A 19,566-nucleotide genomic window follows, 5' to 3' on the forward strand; every position below is an offset into this window, starting at 1 on the left:
TAAAGTGCTTTCAAATGTATGCCTGAAAAGTGCTATATATGAGCAAAATAGTATGATTATTTTATTTTATTAACTGGCACTAATTGCACCGAAATTGTTATGAAGTAGAAAACAGTACTCCTTAACATAGTACATCTGAGTAGCACCCTACTCCGAAAGTAGACTTGAAACCATGGGAGTACTCGCAGAAGATAATACTACTCACTGCATGCATGGGTTCCTGAATCTAGCCCATAGTAACCTCAGCGACATACAATTATGTATTGAACCTCCAAACATCTTGCTACACAGGAAACAAGCCTAGTTTGCAAACATAACAATGGTTAAGTTATTCTAGTGACAAGTCAATGTTACAATGGAGTTTATTACTATAATTAATATCCCTTAAAATGAAGCATTATCAGAGCAGTTACAGTATCTATAATTATATACTATGCTGTGTCAAAGCACTTAAATATCATTGTATTCCCAACATATCCCTTTCACCTGCTGTACATTAACGCCTTTCTTTAACCAGAGTGCGGCACTTGATCTCCATGTGTCTCTGTTGATGTGGCACAGGGTTCTTTATTTCCTAGGTAGCCCATTCCTGGCTCTAATTGTTAGCCATTTAACTTCTGAGAAGTTGTATTGTTTGAATATACTAAATTTTAGCCCAGTGTGATTCCAAACCTTGCATCACACTTGCTGCTGGATGGGAGGGAGAATGGAGACCAAACAAGTTTGGAAGTTCCTGTCTGCTAAGAAGATCATAAGACCAGTGTGAATGTAAGACACTAGCAGAGAACAGCCTCTAGGAAACACAAGCTACCAATTAGTAATGAACAGGTTTCTCTTTTCTTGCAGAAGGACTTGACCCAGGGTTTGAGCTTCTGAGCCTCAAGTGGTTGCCCCATCTCACTCGGAGTCAGGCCAAAGAGGTAACCCCTTTTGAGGTGGGAGATACCTCCTGGCAAAGAAGCATCAATATGCTGATGTCCAGCCCAGCTCTCATCTGTGCACTGCGGAGGGTCAATGCCTTTGGGGTTCTTGCTGAGACCCTGAAGAAGCTGACGCTGCTGGGAGACAAGCCAGGCATTAACACCAGTGACCTTCAGAGAGTGATGGCCTTGACCCCAGAGATGGCCTTCAGGCAGGCAGTCCTCTTCTTCACCGAGAAAGAGTTCATACCTGGTAGGAGTTGTTCTTCCTGTTAACAGGCTTTGCAGTTAGGCAGGCCGTGGGCAGCTTAATGAGCACAGACAAAGGAGCCTTTTTGCTGTGGGTTCCAGTCAAGCAGGATAAGAAACACATTAAATGAAATTAATTCAGGGTCAAATTCTGCACTTGGGTGCATGTGCGGGGCTCCAGTAAAGTCACTGGGATCCATATGGGTGAACGTGGAGGTAGGTTTTGGCCCTAATAGTCTAACACAACTTTGTACCCCCATTGCACCTTTCATCTGAGGTTCTCAAAGCACTAAATAGCCCTTACAACACCCGTTGTGCTAGGTAAATAGTATTATAGCCATTTTGCATGTTTATATATGCAGACATGGAGATGCAGAGAGCCTAAATGGCATGCTGAAGGGCTTACAGTAACAAAGCCAGGAATAGAATCTAGGAATCATGACAACCAGTCATTTGTTCTGACCACTCCCACACCCCTTAGACAAGCTTTCACACCCTACAGTTGTAAGGATTCATGTGATCTCATAAAATGCTGCATAATGATTGATCACTTTGAGACACATGACAGAACACGTGGTAGCCATCAATTCCATAACTCCCTCTATAGGGTTTGACAACATGTCAAGTAACAGACATACAGTCCAGTGCCTGGTGTCCCTATACAGACAGACTCCTTAGGGACTAACTCAGTGATGCACTGAATCCTTTGTTTAGGATTTCTTTCTGAACAAAAGGAAAAGCAGCTCATGGAAAATGGATGGTGCTGTTGTGCTCCCCAAACATGAATGATACATGCTGGCACTCACATATCTGTGTAGTAAACCTGCTGGTTTCCTTCCATGGAAAGGAATGTGCAGCCAGACCTGCTTAAGCCAAATCACTCTGCAAACTGTGGTGTTATTCAGATTTGATGCCTTGGAGTAGCAAAACCTGGAGCTCATTCTGTTACCTCTAATACGAAATCCATCAGCACGTCACTTAAGAAATCCTGACTCCCAGCACCAAAGGGTAAATAATCCATAATGCACATATGCTGTAACATCAAATGCCACTTTCTGGGTACCCAGAGATGGGCACATGAGAACTGTGTGTATTGAATGAGGAGAAGGTGTCAGAGTTCCATAAACTCATTATAAATTCCTTATAAACGCCTCTATTTCTTCCTGTTTCTGCACATCTGCATTGCTGCCAACTCAAGTTTATATGCTCCTGTCAGATGCACAGTGCTTATGTAGTGCAGCCTAATAGAATAGCAGCCTAATAGAATAGCAGACGTGAGCTGTGTTGGTGTCAGAAAGTATAGGCACATGCTGTTGTGGTGATCTGCAAATGAACTGTTCAGGTGTTCTGTGTTCAGAGTGGAGGAGCATGAAAAGGGGGTCTTCAGTAAAGGAATGGAAGTCAGCATCTCAAAGTTAGATCTCCCCAAAACAGTGTATAAAAGCCACTGTGAGTTGATGTGGCATTGACCTGCCTTAAAGTCCTTGTGCAAGAAAGGTTCAGGCAAGGCTGTAAGATCAGCTTGCACAGGAAGGTGGTGGTTACAATGCCAGTTTGCCCAGATAGGCCATTGTCAGTGGTAAAAAGGCAGCACACATACTGCTATTAACCATAACTCCAGCAGCCAGCAGGAACTCTTTTACAGGGTCACTCTGAATTCTTTCCTCCTGTTGTTTTCTCCATCGGGGGGTCTTTATCCTGAAGAACAATTCTTCCCTCGGGTGGTTTGCAGCTGTTTATAGCCCACTCCTATTGCCATGGTACATATAGTTACAATCCTGATCTCAACAAACAGTCGTGACTGTCACACTAGGATTAGTCATAAAAAGCACATCTCTTTCCCTTTGCAGATTGCAAACGTCGCCCTGCTATGAAGTACCTGCCACCATATAGCAAAGGTTCCAGGGCTGAAGGTAAGACCAGAAATATGGGCTCGGTTTGCTTTCAAATTATTCCCTATTCTTAAAATAAATACTGAAAAAATTATAATTCTGGAGCCTTTTGTCATATCCATCACCACTGCATTACTAGACCCAGTCTGCAGTTTGCAATCCCCTGTGTTTAGGAAGGAGTGGGAGCAGGTAGCATCGCAGTCATTCTCTGCAAGGTGTTGTACCATGATGGGAGCAGCTTTAATTAATAGGTCAGGGTCCATAGGAGTCCTACTGTGGAGGCAGCCAGAGAGTATGCTGAATCAGTGCCCTAGTGACACCTCTCCTTAACCATGACCCTTCCCTCCCCCTTTTGTGGGCTAGTGGGCTTCAGGCTGCTGGCCCGGTGTGGGTGATTTGATCACTGCAACCCCTTCACTGGGTGGTGCCAGCATGAGGGGCCTGCAGCTTGGGTCACATTAGCTTTCACTGGGGGGCCAGGCAGTGACTTGCATCCTTGCTCTTGATTTCTGTTACAATATCATTTCGATAGACCAGCATCAGGAGTGGGCATAAGCCATCGGTTCTGCAGATGGAGTAGAACATGGAAGGCAATCTGTGTGCAAGTTCAGGCTGACCCATGAAATGGTGCTGAAAGTGACCAACATGGGTGATCACAAGGTCCAGACTCTGTCCTTTGCTCACTGATTACAGGGTGGGGACACCTTGGACTCTAGGAGCCCCTCTAGTCAGTTCAGAAGGGTCCCTGGCAGTCTCTAGTGGGAGCTCATCCAGCCCTCCTGTCTGTCCAGCTCTGATAATTGTGCGGTCCCCAAGACCATAGTATCTAAGCACCTGACAGTCTTTAATATGTTTATCCTCACATCCTCCATGTGAGGCAGGGCAGTGCTATTATCCCCATTGCACAGATGGGGAACTAAGTGACTTGCCCAGGGTCACATAGGAAATCTGTGTCAGAGCAGGGATTTAAACCCAGATCTCCCGAGTCCTAGGGCTGGTCCACACTAACCCCCCACTTCGAACTAAGATACGCAACTTCAGCTACGTTATTCACGTAGCTGAAGTCGAACTATCTTAGTTCGAACTTACCGCGGGTCCACACGCGGCAGGCAGGCTCCCCCGTCGACTCCGCATACTCCTCTCGCGGAGCAGGAGTACCGGCGTCGACAGTGAGCACTTCCAGGATCGATCCCAGAAGATCGATTGCTTACCGCCGGACCCAGAGGTAAGTATAGACGTACTCCTCGGCTAGTGCCCTAATTGCTGGATAATCCTTTCTCTTTACATCCTTCCTCCTGTCCTGGACAGAGGGGCAGTCCCATCTAGGGCTGTCGAGGAATGTAGGGCTAAAACTCACAGTTCCAAGAAGAACAGTCAGGCTCCCTAAATACTCAAAAAGAAAAAAGGTGCTATGGGGATGTGATCACTAAGGGTATGTCTGCATTGCAGCTGGGAGATGTGATTGTCAGCGTGGGTAGAGAGCTTGAGCTAGCACATGCAAAATAGCATTGTGGACATTGTAGCATAGTCAGCAGCGTGGGCTAGCCACCTAGCTCAGACCTAGCTAGAACCGCCCCGCATACCCTGATGTCCACACCGTTGTTTATAGCACACTAGCTCGAGCTGAGCTAATGCCAGACTGTCTGTCCGTGCTGGGAATCACACCTCCCAGCTGCAGTGTGGATATACCCTGAGAGATTACCAGAGAGCTTCAGGGACAGATCTGTCACTTAGTCCTGCTTCTTATTCTACCAGAACAAAAAATAGCCATGGAAAGTGATCCAGCAGGTAGGCAGCTCCGAGATAAAGGGCTGTGGGAAATGGAAACCATGCTATAATTCAAAAGGAGTGTAATGACTTAGTCTGTTGCTAACAAACAGAATTTCCTGCTTTTGCTTTTTAAATCGAATGTAATGCTTGTTAAAGCAGTCAGATTGAAAAGCCCGGGAGACTGAAGGGCTTTATTTATACAAAAGTATAAAGTTATACTTTACTAAACAGGCAGCAGCAGCACAAGCTTCCCCAGCAACGTATCCCAACAATGACAGTGAGGGATGCTCTATAGGGGCCTGAAGGGAGTTCAGTCTCCTTGGCCCATTCACTCCACTGGCCCCTCTGTTGAGAATGCCAGTAAAGGGGGACAATTAGCTGGCCCCATCACTTTTTACCAACTGTAAGGGTGAGCCAGAGGGTGGAGGGGCAGAGAGGAGCAAACAGGGGGCAGGATCTTGGGGGGAAGAGGCGGAGCGGGGCCTTGGGGGAAGTGGAAGTGCGAGGGTGGGGGCTTAGGAAGAGAGTTGCATGGGGTTAGGGCCTCAGGGAAAGGGGCAATATGAGGGTGAGGGCATGGGAAGAAGGGGCAGTGCAGGGGCGGGGCTTCGGGGGAATGGGCAGTGCAAGGGCGGGGCCTCAGGGGGAAGGAGCTGTGCAGGGGGGTGGGGCCACGGTTTGGGTGCTGATGGCCCCCACACACTTTTAGAGAGCATCCGCTGCTCCTGGTTCACATATGCCTTAAGCTTCCCATAGCTGCCCAGTGTAGGCCATCAAAGGTACCCTGTCAAACAGGAAAACCATTCGTACATAAGATCTCATTTGGGGGCCTCTCAGTTATACTAAGGCCCTTGACACTGCTCTGATAGTGTAAAGGGGCCCTAAAGTGGGTGGGAATTGTCCCTGAGAATACTCCCTATTCAGTAAGAAGAGTATGTGGACTTTGATGGGACTTGTTGGTGTTCAGCACTTCTGAAATCAAACCATGTACGTCCTGATGTGATATTTGAAAACAAAGCGTACATCATGAAGAGCCTCTGTGTAACTGCCATATGTCACAGTACAGCAGAGATGACAATACTCCCACTGTTGTCCCAAAGCAATGCTCATTTATTAAAGTCAATTCACTGTTCTTCTATAGGGGGAGAGACTCGGAGAGGCCACGCAGAGTCATTGTTCACCTACATGCAAGCAGGTGAGGAGAGCAGGGTTCTCTCTGTCTGTCTCACTCTCTTACACATAGTTGTTATTCAGCAAATATCCCCTGGGGGAAAGTGGGTTTGACAAGGCCTTTGTGGAGCCAGCTTGGATCGATACCAACAGGGGCCAAGAAAAAGGATGAGGGTTGGAATTGCACGAGATGTTTCCCTGGGCTTGAACACAGACAGTGACATACACACTCTTGTCTACACATCCCAGGAACCTGACATTTGCTTCTCTTGAGGCTGTATTGATTTAAAACCACCCACACACCCAAAGGAAAGAAACACACTTCTCCAGTTTAGGAGTGTACATGAAGCCAGTGCAGCAGTTTGGCTTCACCCCCCTTTAAAGCAAGACCAACTTAGACACTTGGCCAAATCTTGGCCACCAGGATGGGAGCTGAGGGTATCACAGAACAGCAGAAAAGGTAACAAAGGCTAGAAAAGCATTGGCAAAACCTGGGAAGGTCAGAGAACAGTCAGATAGTGATGGGGGACATCAGCTAGGACCTTTGGGGAGACCAGAGGCCTACATAAGGGCTATAGTAACATAAGAACTTAAGAACATAACGGCCGTTCCGGGTCAGACCAAAGGTCCATCTAGCCCAGTATACTGTCTACCGACAGTGGCCAATGCCAGGTGCCCCAGAAGGAGTGGACCAACAGGCAATGATCAAGTGATCTCTCTCCTGCCATCCATCTCCATCCTCTGACAAACAGAGGCTAGGGACACTATTCCTTACCCATCCTGGCTAATAGCCATTAATGGACTTAACCACCATGAATTTATCCAGTTCTCTTTTAAACGCTGTTATAGTCCTAGCCTTCACAACCTCCTCAGGTAAGGAGTTCCACAAGTTGACTGTGCGCTGCGTGAAGAAGAACTTCCTTGTATTTGTTTTAAACCTGCTGCCTATTAATTTCATTTGGTGACCCCTAGTTCTTGTATTATGGGAATAAGTAAATAACTTTTCCTTATCCACTTTCTCCACATCACTCATGATTTTATATACCTCTATCATATCCCCCCTTAGTCTCCTCTTTTCCAAGCTGAAGAGTCCTAGCCTCTTTAATCTCTCCTCATATGGGACCCGTTCCAAACCCTTAATCATTTTAGTTGCCCTTTTCTGAACCTTTTCTAGTGCCAGTATATCTTTTTTGAGATGAGGCGAACACATCTGTACGCAGTATTCGAGATGTGGGCGTACCATCGATTTATATAAGGGCAATAATATATTCTCAGTCTTATTCTCTATCTCCTTTTTAATGATCCCTAACATCCTGTTTGCTTTTTTGACCGCCTCTGCACACTGCGCAGACATTTTCAGAGAACTGTCCACGATGACTCCAAGATCTTTTTCCTGACTTGTTGTAGCTAAATTAGCCCCCATCATATTGTATATATAGTTGGGGTTATTTTTTCCAATGTGCATTACTTTACATTTATCCACATTAAATTTCATTTGCCATTTTGTTGCCCAATCACTTAGTTTTGTGAGATCTTTTTGACGTTCATCACAGTCTGCTTTGGTCTTAACTATCTTGAGCAGTTTAGTATCATCTGCAAACTTTGAGACCTCACTGTTTACCCCTTTCTCCAGATCATTTATAAATAAGTTGAATAGGATTGGTCCGAGGACTGACCCTTGGGGAACACCACTAGTTACCCCTCTCCATTCTGAGAATTTACCATTAATTCCTACCCTTTGTTCCCGGTCTTTTAACCAGTTCTCAATCCACGAAAGGACCTTCCCTTTTATCCCTTGACAACTTAATTTACGTAAGAGCCTTTGGTGTGGGACCTTGTCAAAGGCTTTTTGGAAATCTAAGTACACTATGTCCACTGGATCCCCCTTGTTCACATGTTTGTTGACCCCTTCAAAGAACTCTAATAGATTAGTAAGGCACGATTTCCCTTTACAGAAACCATGTTGACTATTGCTCAACAGTATATGGTTTTCTATGTGTCTGACACTTTTATTCTTAACTATTGTTTCGACTAATTTGCCCGGTAGTGACGTTAGACTTACCAATCTGTAATCACCTCTAGAGCCCTTTTTAAATATTGGCATTACATTAGCTAACGTCCAGTCATTGGGTACAGAAGCCAATTTAAAGGACAGGTTACAAACACATGATCAGCATGGCGAGTTCCCATTGATATGAGGGCAGTTAACTGATTGAATCTGGGACAGTGTACGGCTCTTAGGGGAATCTGAAGATGTCAGTTTCTCAGGCTCATCTGAAGGTAAGAACATGTGCATACCTTCAGGTGTGGATAATTTATATACATACGTATAAATATGCAGCACATATATAGTTAACCACATACCAGAAAGAATAGGAATGTTTGCCCGAAACACAGCAGATGGTGAGTAAAACATCTTGAGGACAATGACTACTTATGTAACAATATGTAATTTAGATTGCCATTCTATACACCAGTAGTTGTGGGTAGCAGGGAGGTTTGCCTCTGCATAGCAAGCTGTTGCTATGGCATTTACCTTTCTGTTCAAGGATTTTGTATGGAAAATATAAGATCCTATAATGTAAGAGCTCCCAGAAGAAAATGGGTTAATTTATCTCACTGAGACATATACAGAATGGGGGGCATGTTGTTATTATTTATCTGGCTCCAAATTGCTCTGTGTCATGAATCAATAACATGTCTCTTGCCATTTGAAAATAACTCCATGCATCAAATTATATGTAGTATCACTGATGCTTCATTGCATTGACGTCTGTATAATCAGTAACATGGTGCATAGAAAACATAAAGTGACATCTGATGTACATAAACAGATAATAATGGTAACAGTATTAGCAGCCTGCAATACTTATTATTACATGCTTTATGCTAGCTGACATGGTTAGGCACCAGGAGCTGACGGGTCCCAGTTCACTGTTTCTGACATTACATTTTGCCAACAAGTCTTAAAAAGATGTTATCAGGATAAAAATCATAACTGTGCTGCTAATAATATGGTGCTTTCAATTACGGAGACTGATGGCAGTTATTTAAATGTCAACATTTGCGCAGTTTGTTTGCTTTATGCATTTCACCCAGTGAGGACAGTGAAGCTAGCCTGATCCGTTTCACTTTCCATTTCTAGTCAGTTTCATTTAGTGGCTCTCAGGCATATGCACAGTGATGCTGAGCTCAGTTCTCAGCTCTGCAGAGGGAAGTTGGGTCACACGCAAAGTGATTTTGGCTCAGATCCTCATAGGGTGACCAGACAGCAAGTGTGAAAAGTCAGGATGGGGATAGGGGGGTAATAGGATCCTATATAAGAAAAAGACCCAAAAATCAGGACTGTCCCTATAAAATCAGGACATCTGGTCACCCTAGATCCTCAGTGATATTTAGACATCTAACTCCCACCAAAATCAGTGGCAGTTGTGTGCCTAAGTACCCTTAAGAATCTGAGCCTTTAGACCTAAGCTATTTGACAGTGCCCTTCTAAATAACATAGTCCTAGTAGGGAAACAGAAACATATGGGATCTAAATAAAGAATGATAAGGATTCAATGGTTGCCATAAGGATTGCATCATATACCCTGTGGTAACTTTGGCCTGATCTTATATTACATGGAAAAGGGGATTCGATTATCATGTTTAACATATGCAAAAATAGCACCCCACAGGAAGATCTTATATGAATTGATTCTGGATCTACAAACTTGTGGTATAAAATGTTTGGAACTGGAGGTAGTGCTCACAGATATTCAGATATCAGATAAAATCACCCTTCTGGCCTTGGGCTGGTCTGGATATATTTTAAAACTAAAATATTAAACCATACCCACATCCTTATTCTGTACTTGTTTGGTTCTGTCAGTAGAGTCCTGTGGACTACATGCCAGCTGCTGTTAAAAGTCCTTGTTCTTTAGATGCCTGTCCTAGCTGACAAACGGTTACGTTGTTTGCCTTTAAAATTACTGAGAGTGAGTACCTAACATCTTTGATTTCACTGTAATGCTTTTTTGTTACAGGAGCCCAGCTTCTTTGTACTGTGTTGCTGATCAAACCTGGTGTCTGGGCTCGTAGCCTTGCTAGAATCCTCCGAAAACTAGACCTAGAAAAATTCAGCCTTGTTGGGATGAAACACATAAGCCTGAAACCAGACATTGTCTTAGGACTCCTCTCATCTGAAGCTAAACAGGTTTGTTAAAAAACAGACAGATCTACTACTGCACTAGCACTTAAAACGGTCCAGCTGCAGACTGTGCTGATAGAATCCATTCCTGTTAAAGCAAAAACTCCAGTCCAGGATTCCTCTATGGTTATCACAGGTGGACTCCACAAAATAATTAAATCTGCACTGGGTGTCAGATAGAAAGAGAGCTATATCACATGGCACAAAGAAACAGACCAGGTTTCTCTGAAAGAAAAATTCTGAGCATTTGGGCGACATGCATATGCCATTTAGGAGGAAACCTCCCGTGAATTGAATCAGTTATTAAGTAAACTTCCTAATTCATAATGAGTCCTATTACATTTCCAATCAAAGCTCAACTGTTGAGGTTCTAGAGTCTTTAAAAATGACCTGCAAGTAAAACAAAATTGGGCTCGTGTCCTTTTTTGCTTGATAATAAAGAAGCCTGAACTGTTTTTTCAGTTAAGAGAGAATTTATTTTTTTGCTTTTTTTTTTTTAACATTAAAATTTCAGATTCTCTCTAGCCTGGAAGACTCTGTGCTGACTGGAGAGCTAGTGAAATGATGACATAACAAGAGCCAAGAGAGTAAAAGTTGAGCAAATGAGACCTGAAGGGATTTTTATTTTAAAAATCTTTGGATTTTATTGGTTTCATTAACATCTATTTAACATCACCGTCTAATAACATTTTGGATAGATAAAGTCTTTGTTAAAGATCCAACACTCTTGCCCCTTCCATTAAGGTGAGAGAGCTCACAATACTTGTCCTCTGAGACTTCCAAGAGAGACTTCCAGCAAAAAAACAGAAAAATCTGGAGGTGAGATTTGTTACTGTTCAGGGCAACTGCACCTGTATTTCCCCTCTGTGGTCTACCTAGGGCACCCACACTCAGGCTTCCAGCTCCCCGGCTGTCCCTCTCTTGGATGGAGACGTGTCTCACTCACTCCTGATTGGGGTGTTTCCATGCTGCACAGTTCCCTGCCTATCCTGTGAATTCCCCAACAAGTCAGACTGCCCAAGCAGGCCTGCTTTGCTTTCTCCTCAAGAGGCTATAAACAATGTACTTGGCCACAGTTATAAGGTACCACACAGCTCTTTCTAAGCAAGCACATTTATTCTCAAGGTGAGAGCATTATAGGGAAAATATATTAAAAACCATAAAACAACCTACACACATGCTAATAAGCTTACCAGAGATCATTCCAATTCCAACAGCTCTGGCAGGAGTCAGTCCTTCAAACCCCACCAAAGGTTTTTTCTGTGGCTATGTGTACATAACCACCATGGCTCAGAACAAGCACACCCTTGCATCTATGAGTCCCTCCTTTATACAGTTTGGGCCTCTGATCTGTCCCTGTGTAACAGATGATCAGCAGACAAAGGTCCCACCCTCAGGGCAAAGCTTCAAATGGTTGAGTTCTTGCATAGCCAAAGAGGGTAGATTTGCATACACCTCCCCCTAGAGATTTTGAGAAACCCACATAACAAAAGTTCATTCTTGTCTGGAAAATCATTTGCTTTGGGGCTCATTACCGCCTCCAGGGTTTACATCCGCCATGTCTCCCCCCCCAGGCGTTGCGTCCAATCCCACAATAACACAGAAACATTTTCATTTTTAATACAATGATCTCCTAAAATACTTAAACTTAATTCAGGAAGATTGAACTTAATTCAATAAGGTTTGTCCGAGATATTGCAGCAGATTGCCCTGTCGCTATATTCGAAAGCAGGGGAAATCAATTATTTTTTGTCAAGGTATAGTCAAGGTCCAGAGTCCAGAGAAAATAATACAAAAATAATAACAATCATGATGATAATAAGTAAATTAAAAGATTTCTCTGACTGTTCAAAAGTGTCTGGCCCGTGGTCTGCATATTGACTACCACTGTTCTAAAGTAACAAACAAGTAGGAGGGGGGAGGGGACTTTTCTTTAAAGAAAATAAAGAACACTCTCAGCCTTTATTTCTGCATCGCAACAAAGGGAAAAAAGACACAAACCCATCTTTTACAAAAAACTCCTTGCAGGTCACCATTAAGGGAGAATGTGGGGTTATTGGGAGTGGGTGGTGAGAGCTGTACACAATTTGAGTGTATCATAAGCTTAAAAAAATAAAGGGGGTGATTTTTCTTTGACCACCAGAAACATACACGTATTTGGACAGCTATTTAAAAAGATCCAGTGTCTCTCAGAGATGGAGGGGGTGGGAAGCTTTAGAGAGCTGTTGTTTCATCTGAACTTCTTGACTTATTCTTGTATTTTTCCAGCTCTCCAGAGCAGCTGCTGAGCATTGATTTAGTTCCCTTAAAGAGCCGATGACTAATGAGTTTAAAAATTACAGAGTATTGTTTGTTTGTTCATGGGAAAAAGCGGGTTTTATTATTTCAGCAGGTGAGAAAGTGGAGATAATAGACTGGCTGTAGCAGTGGGGAGCAGGAAGTACTGTATACTGTTCAAGGTTCTGATTCCCATTCATAGAGAATGTCGGAGAGTCTTTCAGCCATGAAGTCAGTTTTTCACAAGATACCAGGGTCAGATCTCCAAGGGCTCAGCACCCACAGTTGGGGCCAGACTTTCACAAGAGCTCAGCTCCCAGTTAGGCACCCAATTAAAGGGGTAGATTTTCAAAAGCACATTTTGGGTGCTGGACTCTTCTGAAAATCTGGCTAAGTGTCACAATGGGAGCTGCTGGCTGCTGAGTTATTTTGCAGCTCTGGCCCTCTTTAAATGCCTGCATGGAAGCTGGGCACCTTTGTAAGTCTGGCCCCAATAAAGGGCCAAATGTTTCAATTGACGAGCGCCCCGCAGCTCCTAGGAAAGCACGTGCAGCCAATGTGCTGAGTTCTTTTGAAAATCTGGCCATGAATTTTGGTGACTAAATGGGAGCTGAGCACTTGAAAACCTGGTCCTGACTGCAAGTGCTGAACCCTTCTAAAAGTTCTGTCCATGGTCTCCCATCTCCTTCTCATTTGGGACCTGATCCAAAGTGCACAGAAGTCACTGAAGGACTCCTATGGGTTTTGGATTAAGCCCATAGGTGACATTAGGTTTATTCTGACATATACATACTATTTGAAGGCAGATCAGATTTTGGCGTTTTTTCCCAGTAACATGACAGCCACTAGCGTGTCCTTCCTTTTTCTAAGGTATTGGTTACACACATGCCAACTAATATCTACAGCAACATGGTCACTATTCTGACTTTGTAATCTTAAATACTAACATAGAACAGCTTCTTTGAGTTACAGCCCCATGAATGCTCCACCAGAGGTGGTGCACACACCTGTGCACTCTTGATCAAAGAGTTTTGTCAGCAGTGCCTGCAGCTCCGTGCCTGCATCCCATGCCTCCTCGGGCACTGGTATGAGGACATATAGGAAGAAGTTGACCCACCACCCCACTAGTTCCTTCCAACCACTCTGGTTTGAGATGGAGTTTGCAATGTCCACTAGCTAGCTGACACAGCTGGTTTATTTTTTTATTTTATTTTATCTTATCTTTATACTATGCTTTATAGCACAGTCTTTGGGAGGGGGGAATTGCCCTTTCCCTTTTTCTTTGCGATCAGGGTCTTTCTGCTCTTGGCTCCTGCCAGTCTGTGGTCTTTACGGGTAGGTTATGCCCAATAATCTGGGATTCCAGTTCTGCCAGACTTGCCACAGGTCTCTTCCCCTCAGTAATGGGCACTCCAGCTGCCTCCGCTGCATTGGAAGGTCTCACATCCCAACCAAGTGTAAGATGTGCTGAGACCAGCAGTATCTTGACTCCCCATCCTCCATACTTCAGCCTCAGTCACTCACAGTACTCCAGTGGCTTCCTCAGCTCTGGCAAGCAGAGACCATAGCGCAGCTTTGGTCACCCAGAAGTCTTCTAAGTGTAAGAGACCCTACTCCCCTAAGAGAGACCAAGAGGAGGGAAAAGTCACCACTAAGACCAGGGAGCAAGGAGACCTCATGTCCCAGTGCGAGTACTGCCAAGGCTGTCATGGAACCAAGATGCTGGCACCACCAAGAAAGTCTTCTACTACTAAGCTGCTTGCCGTGAAGCCTTCCAGCAAGCAACCCCATGTGCAGCTTCATCGGATCAGATTCCTCCAAATTGAAGGACGCCTGAAAGGGTAAGGACTCTTCAAAAAAAGTTGTCTTCACCCCACCTGGTACCATTTCTCTCTACCCATAGCTATCAAAAGCATACAGACCAACCATCTGTATCGTCTCTGGTACTATACAGGTTCCTCTCTCATGAGGATCTCTGGGTTATGGAAGAGCCCTAATCCCCTCTGTTGAAGAGTATGCGGGGGATTTCCCACCAGTGCCCACCAAAACCGGCATACCCTCCAGCTATCCCATACTCATACGAAGATTTATCTGTCAGTTCCAGCATGACTGCCGGTCTCTCCTCGGTCCCCTGTACCCATCCGAGCATGAGTAGTGGTGCCTTTAGCTTCTCCACTGGAGACAGAAGAGGAAACTTCCTTGGACTCAGCCTCCATTTAGGATTCCATCCCTTTCCAATTCCAGACTCCTCCTTTAAGACCCCTGTAACCAGTCAACATATGACCCATCACCTTTGATAGGAGAAACCCTGGGTCCCACTCCTTTCCTTTATGCCTCCCCTCGGTGGGCCTTTTGGACCCCTTGAATCCCTTATGATGACCAGCTCTACAAGGTGCCCTCATGCAAAATGACCTGCAAAGATGAATAGCCATCGGCACTTCAGGACTCTCTTCCTCAAGAAGAGTTGGAGAAACAGGACTTAAGCGTAGAGGAGAAGACACCACCCTCCTCCTCCTGTCCAGACAAGGCAGCTCTGCCCCCTCTGCCATCCTACACAGATTATTTCAAGGCTTTTCAAGACCTAATGAAAGGCTTTAGTGAAGCTGTTTTCCAGCCTGTACTGAATCACCTGCTCAGCACCCTCCTCTGTGCTGAGGGTACTACTCATAAATTCCCTGATGTGGAGCACCCATAGGGGCAGTAACTCAAAGAAGAGAGGTTACTTACCTTCTACAGTGACTGGAGTTCTTTGAGATGTATTGTCCACTCCACCACCTGCTCTCCTTTCCCCTCAGTTTCTGAGTCCTGCTGGGCTTTGAGGTTGAGAGGGAAATGGAGCAGTGGCAGGCCCTTGTACTGAAGCACAAAGAGCTGTAAGGGTGCAGGCACAGACCTGTGGGCACTGCTGACTAAATAGATGTGCACATTCTCTCATGCAGCCTCCATCTTGAGGAATTCCAGTTACTGGACAGGTGAGTAACCTTTCATTCTTAGTAGCTGTTGGCCCATGGCACATGATATAAATGTTTGCTGTGGTTTTCTAATCACATTAGTTACAATAGTACTTTTTAGCTGTAGATTCAGGATCATTAGTATTGTTAATCTAAAAATGAACATGAAGGCCAAATCAACAGAGCTGAAGTTCTCCTTCAGATTTTAGCCCCAACCCAATGGGTGTGGCTCTGCACTCAAATGACTACAGTATGCACAAATTGTACCTCTTCACTCATTATATCTATTCCTTGTGTAGATTCAGAATCCTCTATTCAGACTTTTGGGTATGGGAGGAAAGGTTTTGCTGCTTTTTAGTCCTGCCAGGCCTGTAGAGCCAACACACAGCTGGATTCTGATCTTTCGCGTGCCTCAACACAATTGTTTACTACATTTCCCCTGGGGAATGCTCACTATTAGTTGGACAGGGAGTTTTCTCCAGATATTTACAAGGGTTGAGAATGATGTCTAAGCTGCATTGTAGCAAACTGTGTTCCTTACCAACCGTGAATGAACTCCTTCTCTCCCTATCCATATTCCCTGAAACCGGGGATGTGTGCGGTCATGCACCACATATGCCACAGTGGAATATTATAATGTTCTCGGGGGGAAATGGGTTTTGTTTTGGTTCTTCCAAAGGATTTATCTTAAAACACCACTAGACCTATCTATGTATGTATCTGTTTTTGAAAGCTGCCATGTTGGATTGAACCAGGGGCTTCCAGAGCTAAAAGCAAAAGCTGCTACAGCTTGAGCTAAACAGACAAGGGTCCCTAGCTGGTGCTGTAACAGACTCAGATTCTCTGAGGATTGGGTGTAGAGTGGGCCCTGTAACATACACTCTCCAGTGGGCTGCATGTGCACATGTGCTGGTTTGGTGATCTTGGGGGGATATTGTTGCAGCTCAGTCTAGAGAGATCATGGCCATTTATAGTGTACAGAGGGCAGGAAGCAGGGAAGATTGACCAATGGGTTTGCTTACGGTATGGATGTTGTTAGCCATTGGAAGTTTGCCAGGTGTATCTAAGACTCAACATGAATCAGTGTAATTTGTTTCTCTCCCCACTTTTCTTTTCAGGAGCCTGCAATTTTAGAAGCTCACTGCAGCTACCTCACCTCTGGTTCCTCCCTTGTGTTGTGCCTGCACAGAGAGAATGCTGTAAAGAAGCTGGTAGATTTATTGGGGCCAGAGGACCCTACACTGGCTCAAACACTAGACCCATGCCTTTGGAGGGCTCAGTATGGTGTCAGCTCAATACAAAATGGATTTTACGGTGGGTCTCCAAGTTAAGGAAAAATTGTTTGAGAGACTCACATATGCCAGGGGAAACAAATATGCACTGCTATTACTTCTTCAAGCGTTGCCAGTCTAGAGTGACCCTTGGGAGGCTCCTCCACACTGCATCAAAGCCCAGAAGCCTGTAGAAAGCTTTGGCTGTTGTGTAGTGGCTGTGCAGAATTCTAGATAGAGATGTATAAACAGGCATGGCCCCATTGCAGCCTTGGTTCTGGCCAAAGCCACCAAAGTGGTAAGTCATAATTCCCTTTGAGCCCTTGACTTTCAACTCGGTGGTCTTCTCATCTTTCTCCCTTGTATGGAGTTGGTTGTCATGCAAATTGCTGAACCAGCTATTAGACAAATTAGTAGTTTTTAAAATAAATCAGTAAGCTTTAGATGGCACATGGATTTTGGTTCCATAGGTACCATTCTCCAGCCCCATTAGATTAGTTAGGTTTTTCTATTTAGTTCCACTCCACGTCACCAAATCACCCTCCTTCCCCATCCCTCTTTGCTGGACTTGAGGGCACTCAACAGATTGATCTGCATGTTCAAGGTCAGGATGATGACAGTCTCCTTCAGAGCTTTTCTAAATTCATAAGGGTGGCTTGCCGCTCTCTTTTCTGCAGTATCTTTTCTGTATCCAACAGGATCTGTGCCAGTACAGAGTTCTATTGTTTGGCCTTTCTGTTACATACACAGTATTTACCAACTGCCTCATTCTGATAGCAGCTCCCTTGCAAAGAGAGAGAATCCACATCTTCCCCTACATCAACAAATAGTCAGTGAAGGTGTGGATGCCACAAGGAATGCAGTTCGCCCTTCAAGAGTTGTTCTCTATTCCAATCCTTAGGTTTATGGATAAACCAAGAGAAATCCATCTCCATGTTCACTCAGATGATCCCATCCATGGGAGTAATTGAAGATTAGGGTTTACCTGCCTGAAGGATTTGAAGAAATACTTAGGACTGTTTAATTGGCACAAACCCATCCTGAAAACCCCACTTCTCATGTTCCTAACAAGTTGATAGATTTGCATATCCTGAACACTCTGTGAATGAGACCTCCCCAGGCATGGTTGAAAGAGGTCAAAGCATTTCAGAAAATAAGAGTTGACATGAAGGGACCACTGTGAATCAGTGTATCTCCTATGAAGTCTGGAGTTCATGCTGACTTACATTAGCTGATGGTTTGGCCCCAGAGTGCCTGTTCCTCAAGAGGTCACACAGCCCACACAATGTCTGCAGAAGGGTTCCCTTAGAGTCACTAGTCCCATCCATTGCCTCCATCACATAGCTGGGCTAGTTAACACCCACAATCGGTGTTCCCCTGCATGCGGAAACCAGATTACACATCAGTGTACTGGAGCTGAGAGTAATTTGGCTGGCACTCAACACCCTCCTTCCACATGTTCCAGGGAAGGCAATACAGCTGTTAACAGTGTACTCTGTAATTTGTCAAGGCAGGGCAGGGTCCAGCCTGCTGTGCCAAGAAGCAGTCTATCTTTGGAAATGGGGCATTCATCAGTTCATCACGCCTCTACTCCAAGCAAGGAAAAAGCACTTGAAGACACACTGAGCAGGAAGAGCAGCATTCAGCATTGACCGATCAGTGATCAAGAGGCGATTACCCAAGAAGATTTCTTTGCCATGTGAAAAAACACCAAATGCCCTTATGTTTGCTCCAGTCAAAGGCAAATTTCTGTCTCCCTGCCAGATGTCTTCTTACTGAACTGGAGCAGACACTAATTGTGTGGGTTTCCTCCCATAGCAGCAGTCCCTAGCGTAGTCAAGAAAAATCAAGCAAAGCACGGCTAGAATTCTGCTGATAGCACCAAACTGAGCCATGCAGTTTTTAATACTAGCAGTAGACCAGCCTGTACCGCTTCCTTCTTTTCTGGACCTTCTTTTTCCACACCAAGGTCCTGGGTGTCTGATACCCTGTGGCCCTGCATCTTGTGTGATCATTTACACTTATGCAAAGGGGCTGGAAAAGTCTCCTGCTCTGGTTTGGGAGCATTTTACACCCACTCTGCAGAGGTTTAAATGACTTTCACAAGGTGTAGGGCAATGGCGAATCTGGCCTAAGGGCTCTGCAGCTGCCAGCATGATTTATGCACCAGTGATCATTCTATTATAAACTGCAGGGGCCAGGGCTGTCTCTCACGTTATGTCTGTACTGACTGACGTCTCCGGGAGCTATTGCACCACAAATTAATATTCATATTTTGAGTGTGTGCAGCCTGTAATGGTGAGCACTCTCCAGAGGGTAGCAGGCTTTGGTGCAGTGAACTGTTGCATCTCAGGAGCATGGATCTGCCCTGACACGTCGACAATCTGCTTGAATTCCAGTCCAGGGGAATAACGTTTCTTTCTCTAGTGTCTTCCAAGCAGTGTAAATACAGCCTCACAATGCTCCTATGCTGTACGAAAATCTCATTATCCCTATTTTGCAGAAGGGAAAACTGAGGCATGTGGTGGTTAAATGACTTTCCCAGCACATCACAAGTCAGTTAGTGTCACATCTAGGATTCAGAGTAGCAGCCGTGTTAGTCTGTATCCACAAAAAGAACATGAGTACTTGTGGCACCTTATAGACTAACAAATTTATTTGAGCATAAACTTTCGTGGGCTACAGCCCACTTCTTCGGATGCATAGAATGGAACATATATTGAGGAGATATATATACACATACAGAGAGCATGAAAAGGTGGGAGTTGTCTTACCAACTCTGAGAGGCCAATTAAGTAAGAGAAAAAAACTTTTGAAGTGATAATCAAGATAGCCCAGTACAGACAGTTTGATAAGAAGTGTGAGAATACTTACAAG

General features: G+C 44.6%; 1 protein-coding gene across 1 annotated transcript in view; it reads left to right on the top strand.

Moving 5' to 3' along the window:
- Positions 1-17,667, top strand: part of C10H16orf71 (chromosome 10 C16orf71 homolog) — a 127,142-nt gene extending 109,475 nt beyond the window's left edge. The window contains exons 22-27 of the mRNA XM_034783708.1: positions 847-1,173; positions 3,020-3,082; positions 5,973-6,026; positions 10,027-10,196; positions 16,537-16,732; positions 17,591-17,667. Of these exons, the coding sequence (XP_034639599.1) occupies positions 847-1,173; positions 3,020-3,082; positions 5,973-6,026; positions 10,027-10,196; positions 16,537-16,732; positions 17,591-17,667 (887 nt within the window). The remainder of the gene's footprint in view (positions 1-846; positions 1,174-3,019; positions 3,083-5,972; positions 6,027-10,026; positions 10,197-16,536; positions 16,733-17,590) is intronic.
- Positions 17,668-19,566: the final 1,899 nt, after the last annotated feature.

This window comes from Trachemys scripta, chromosome 10 (assembly GCF_013100865.1).
Source record: "Trachemys scripta elegans isolate TJP31775 chromosome 10, CAS_Tse_1.0, whole genome shotgun sequence".
Classification (NCBI taxonomy): domain Eukaryota; kingdom Metazoa; phylum Chordata; order Testudines; family Emydidae; genus Trachemys; species Trachemys scripta.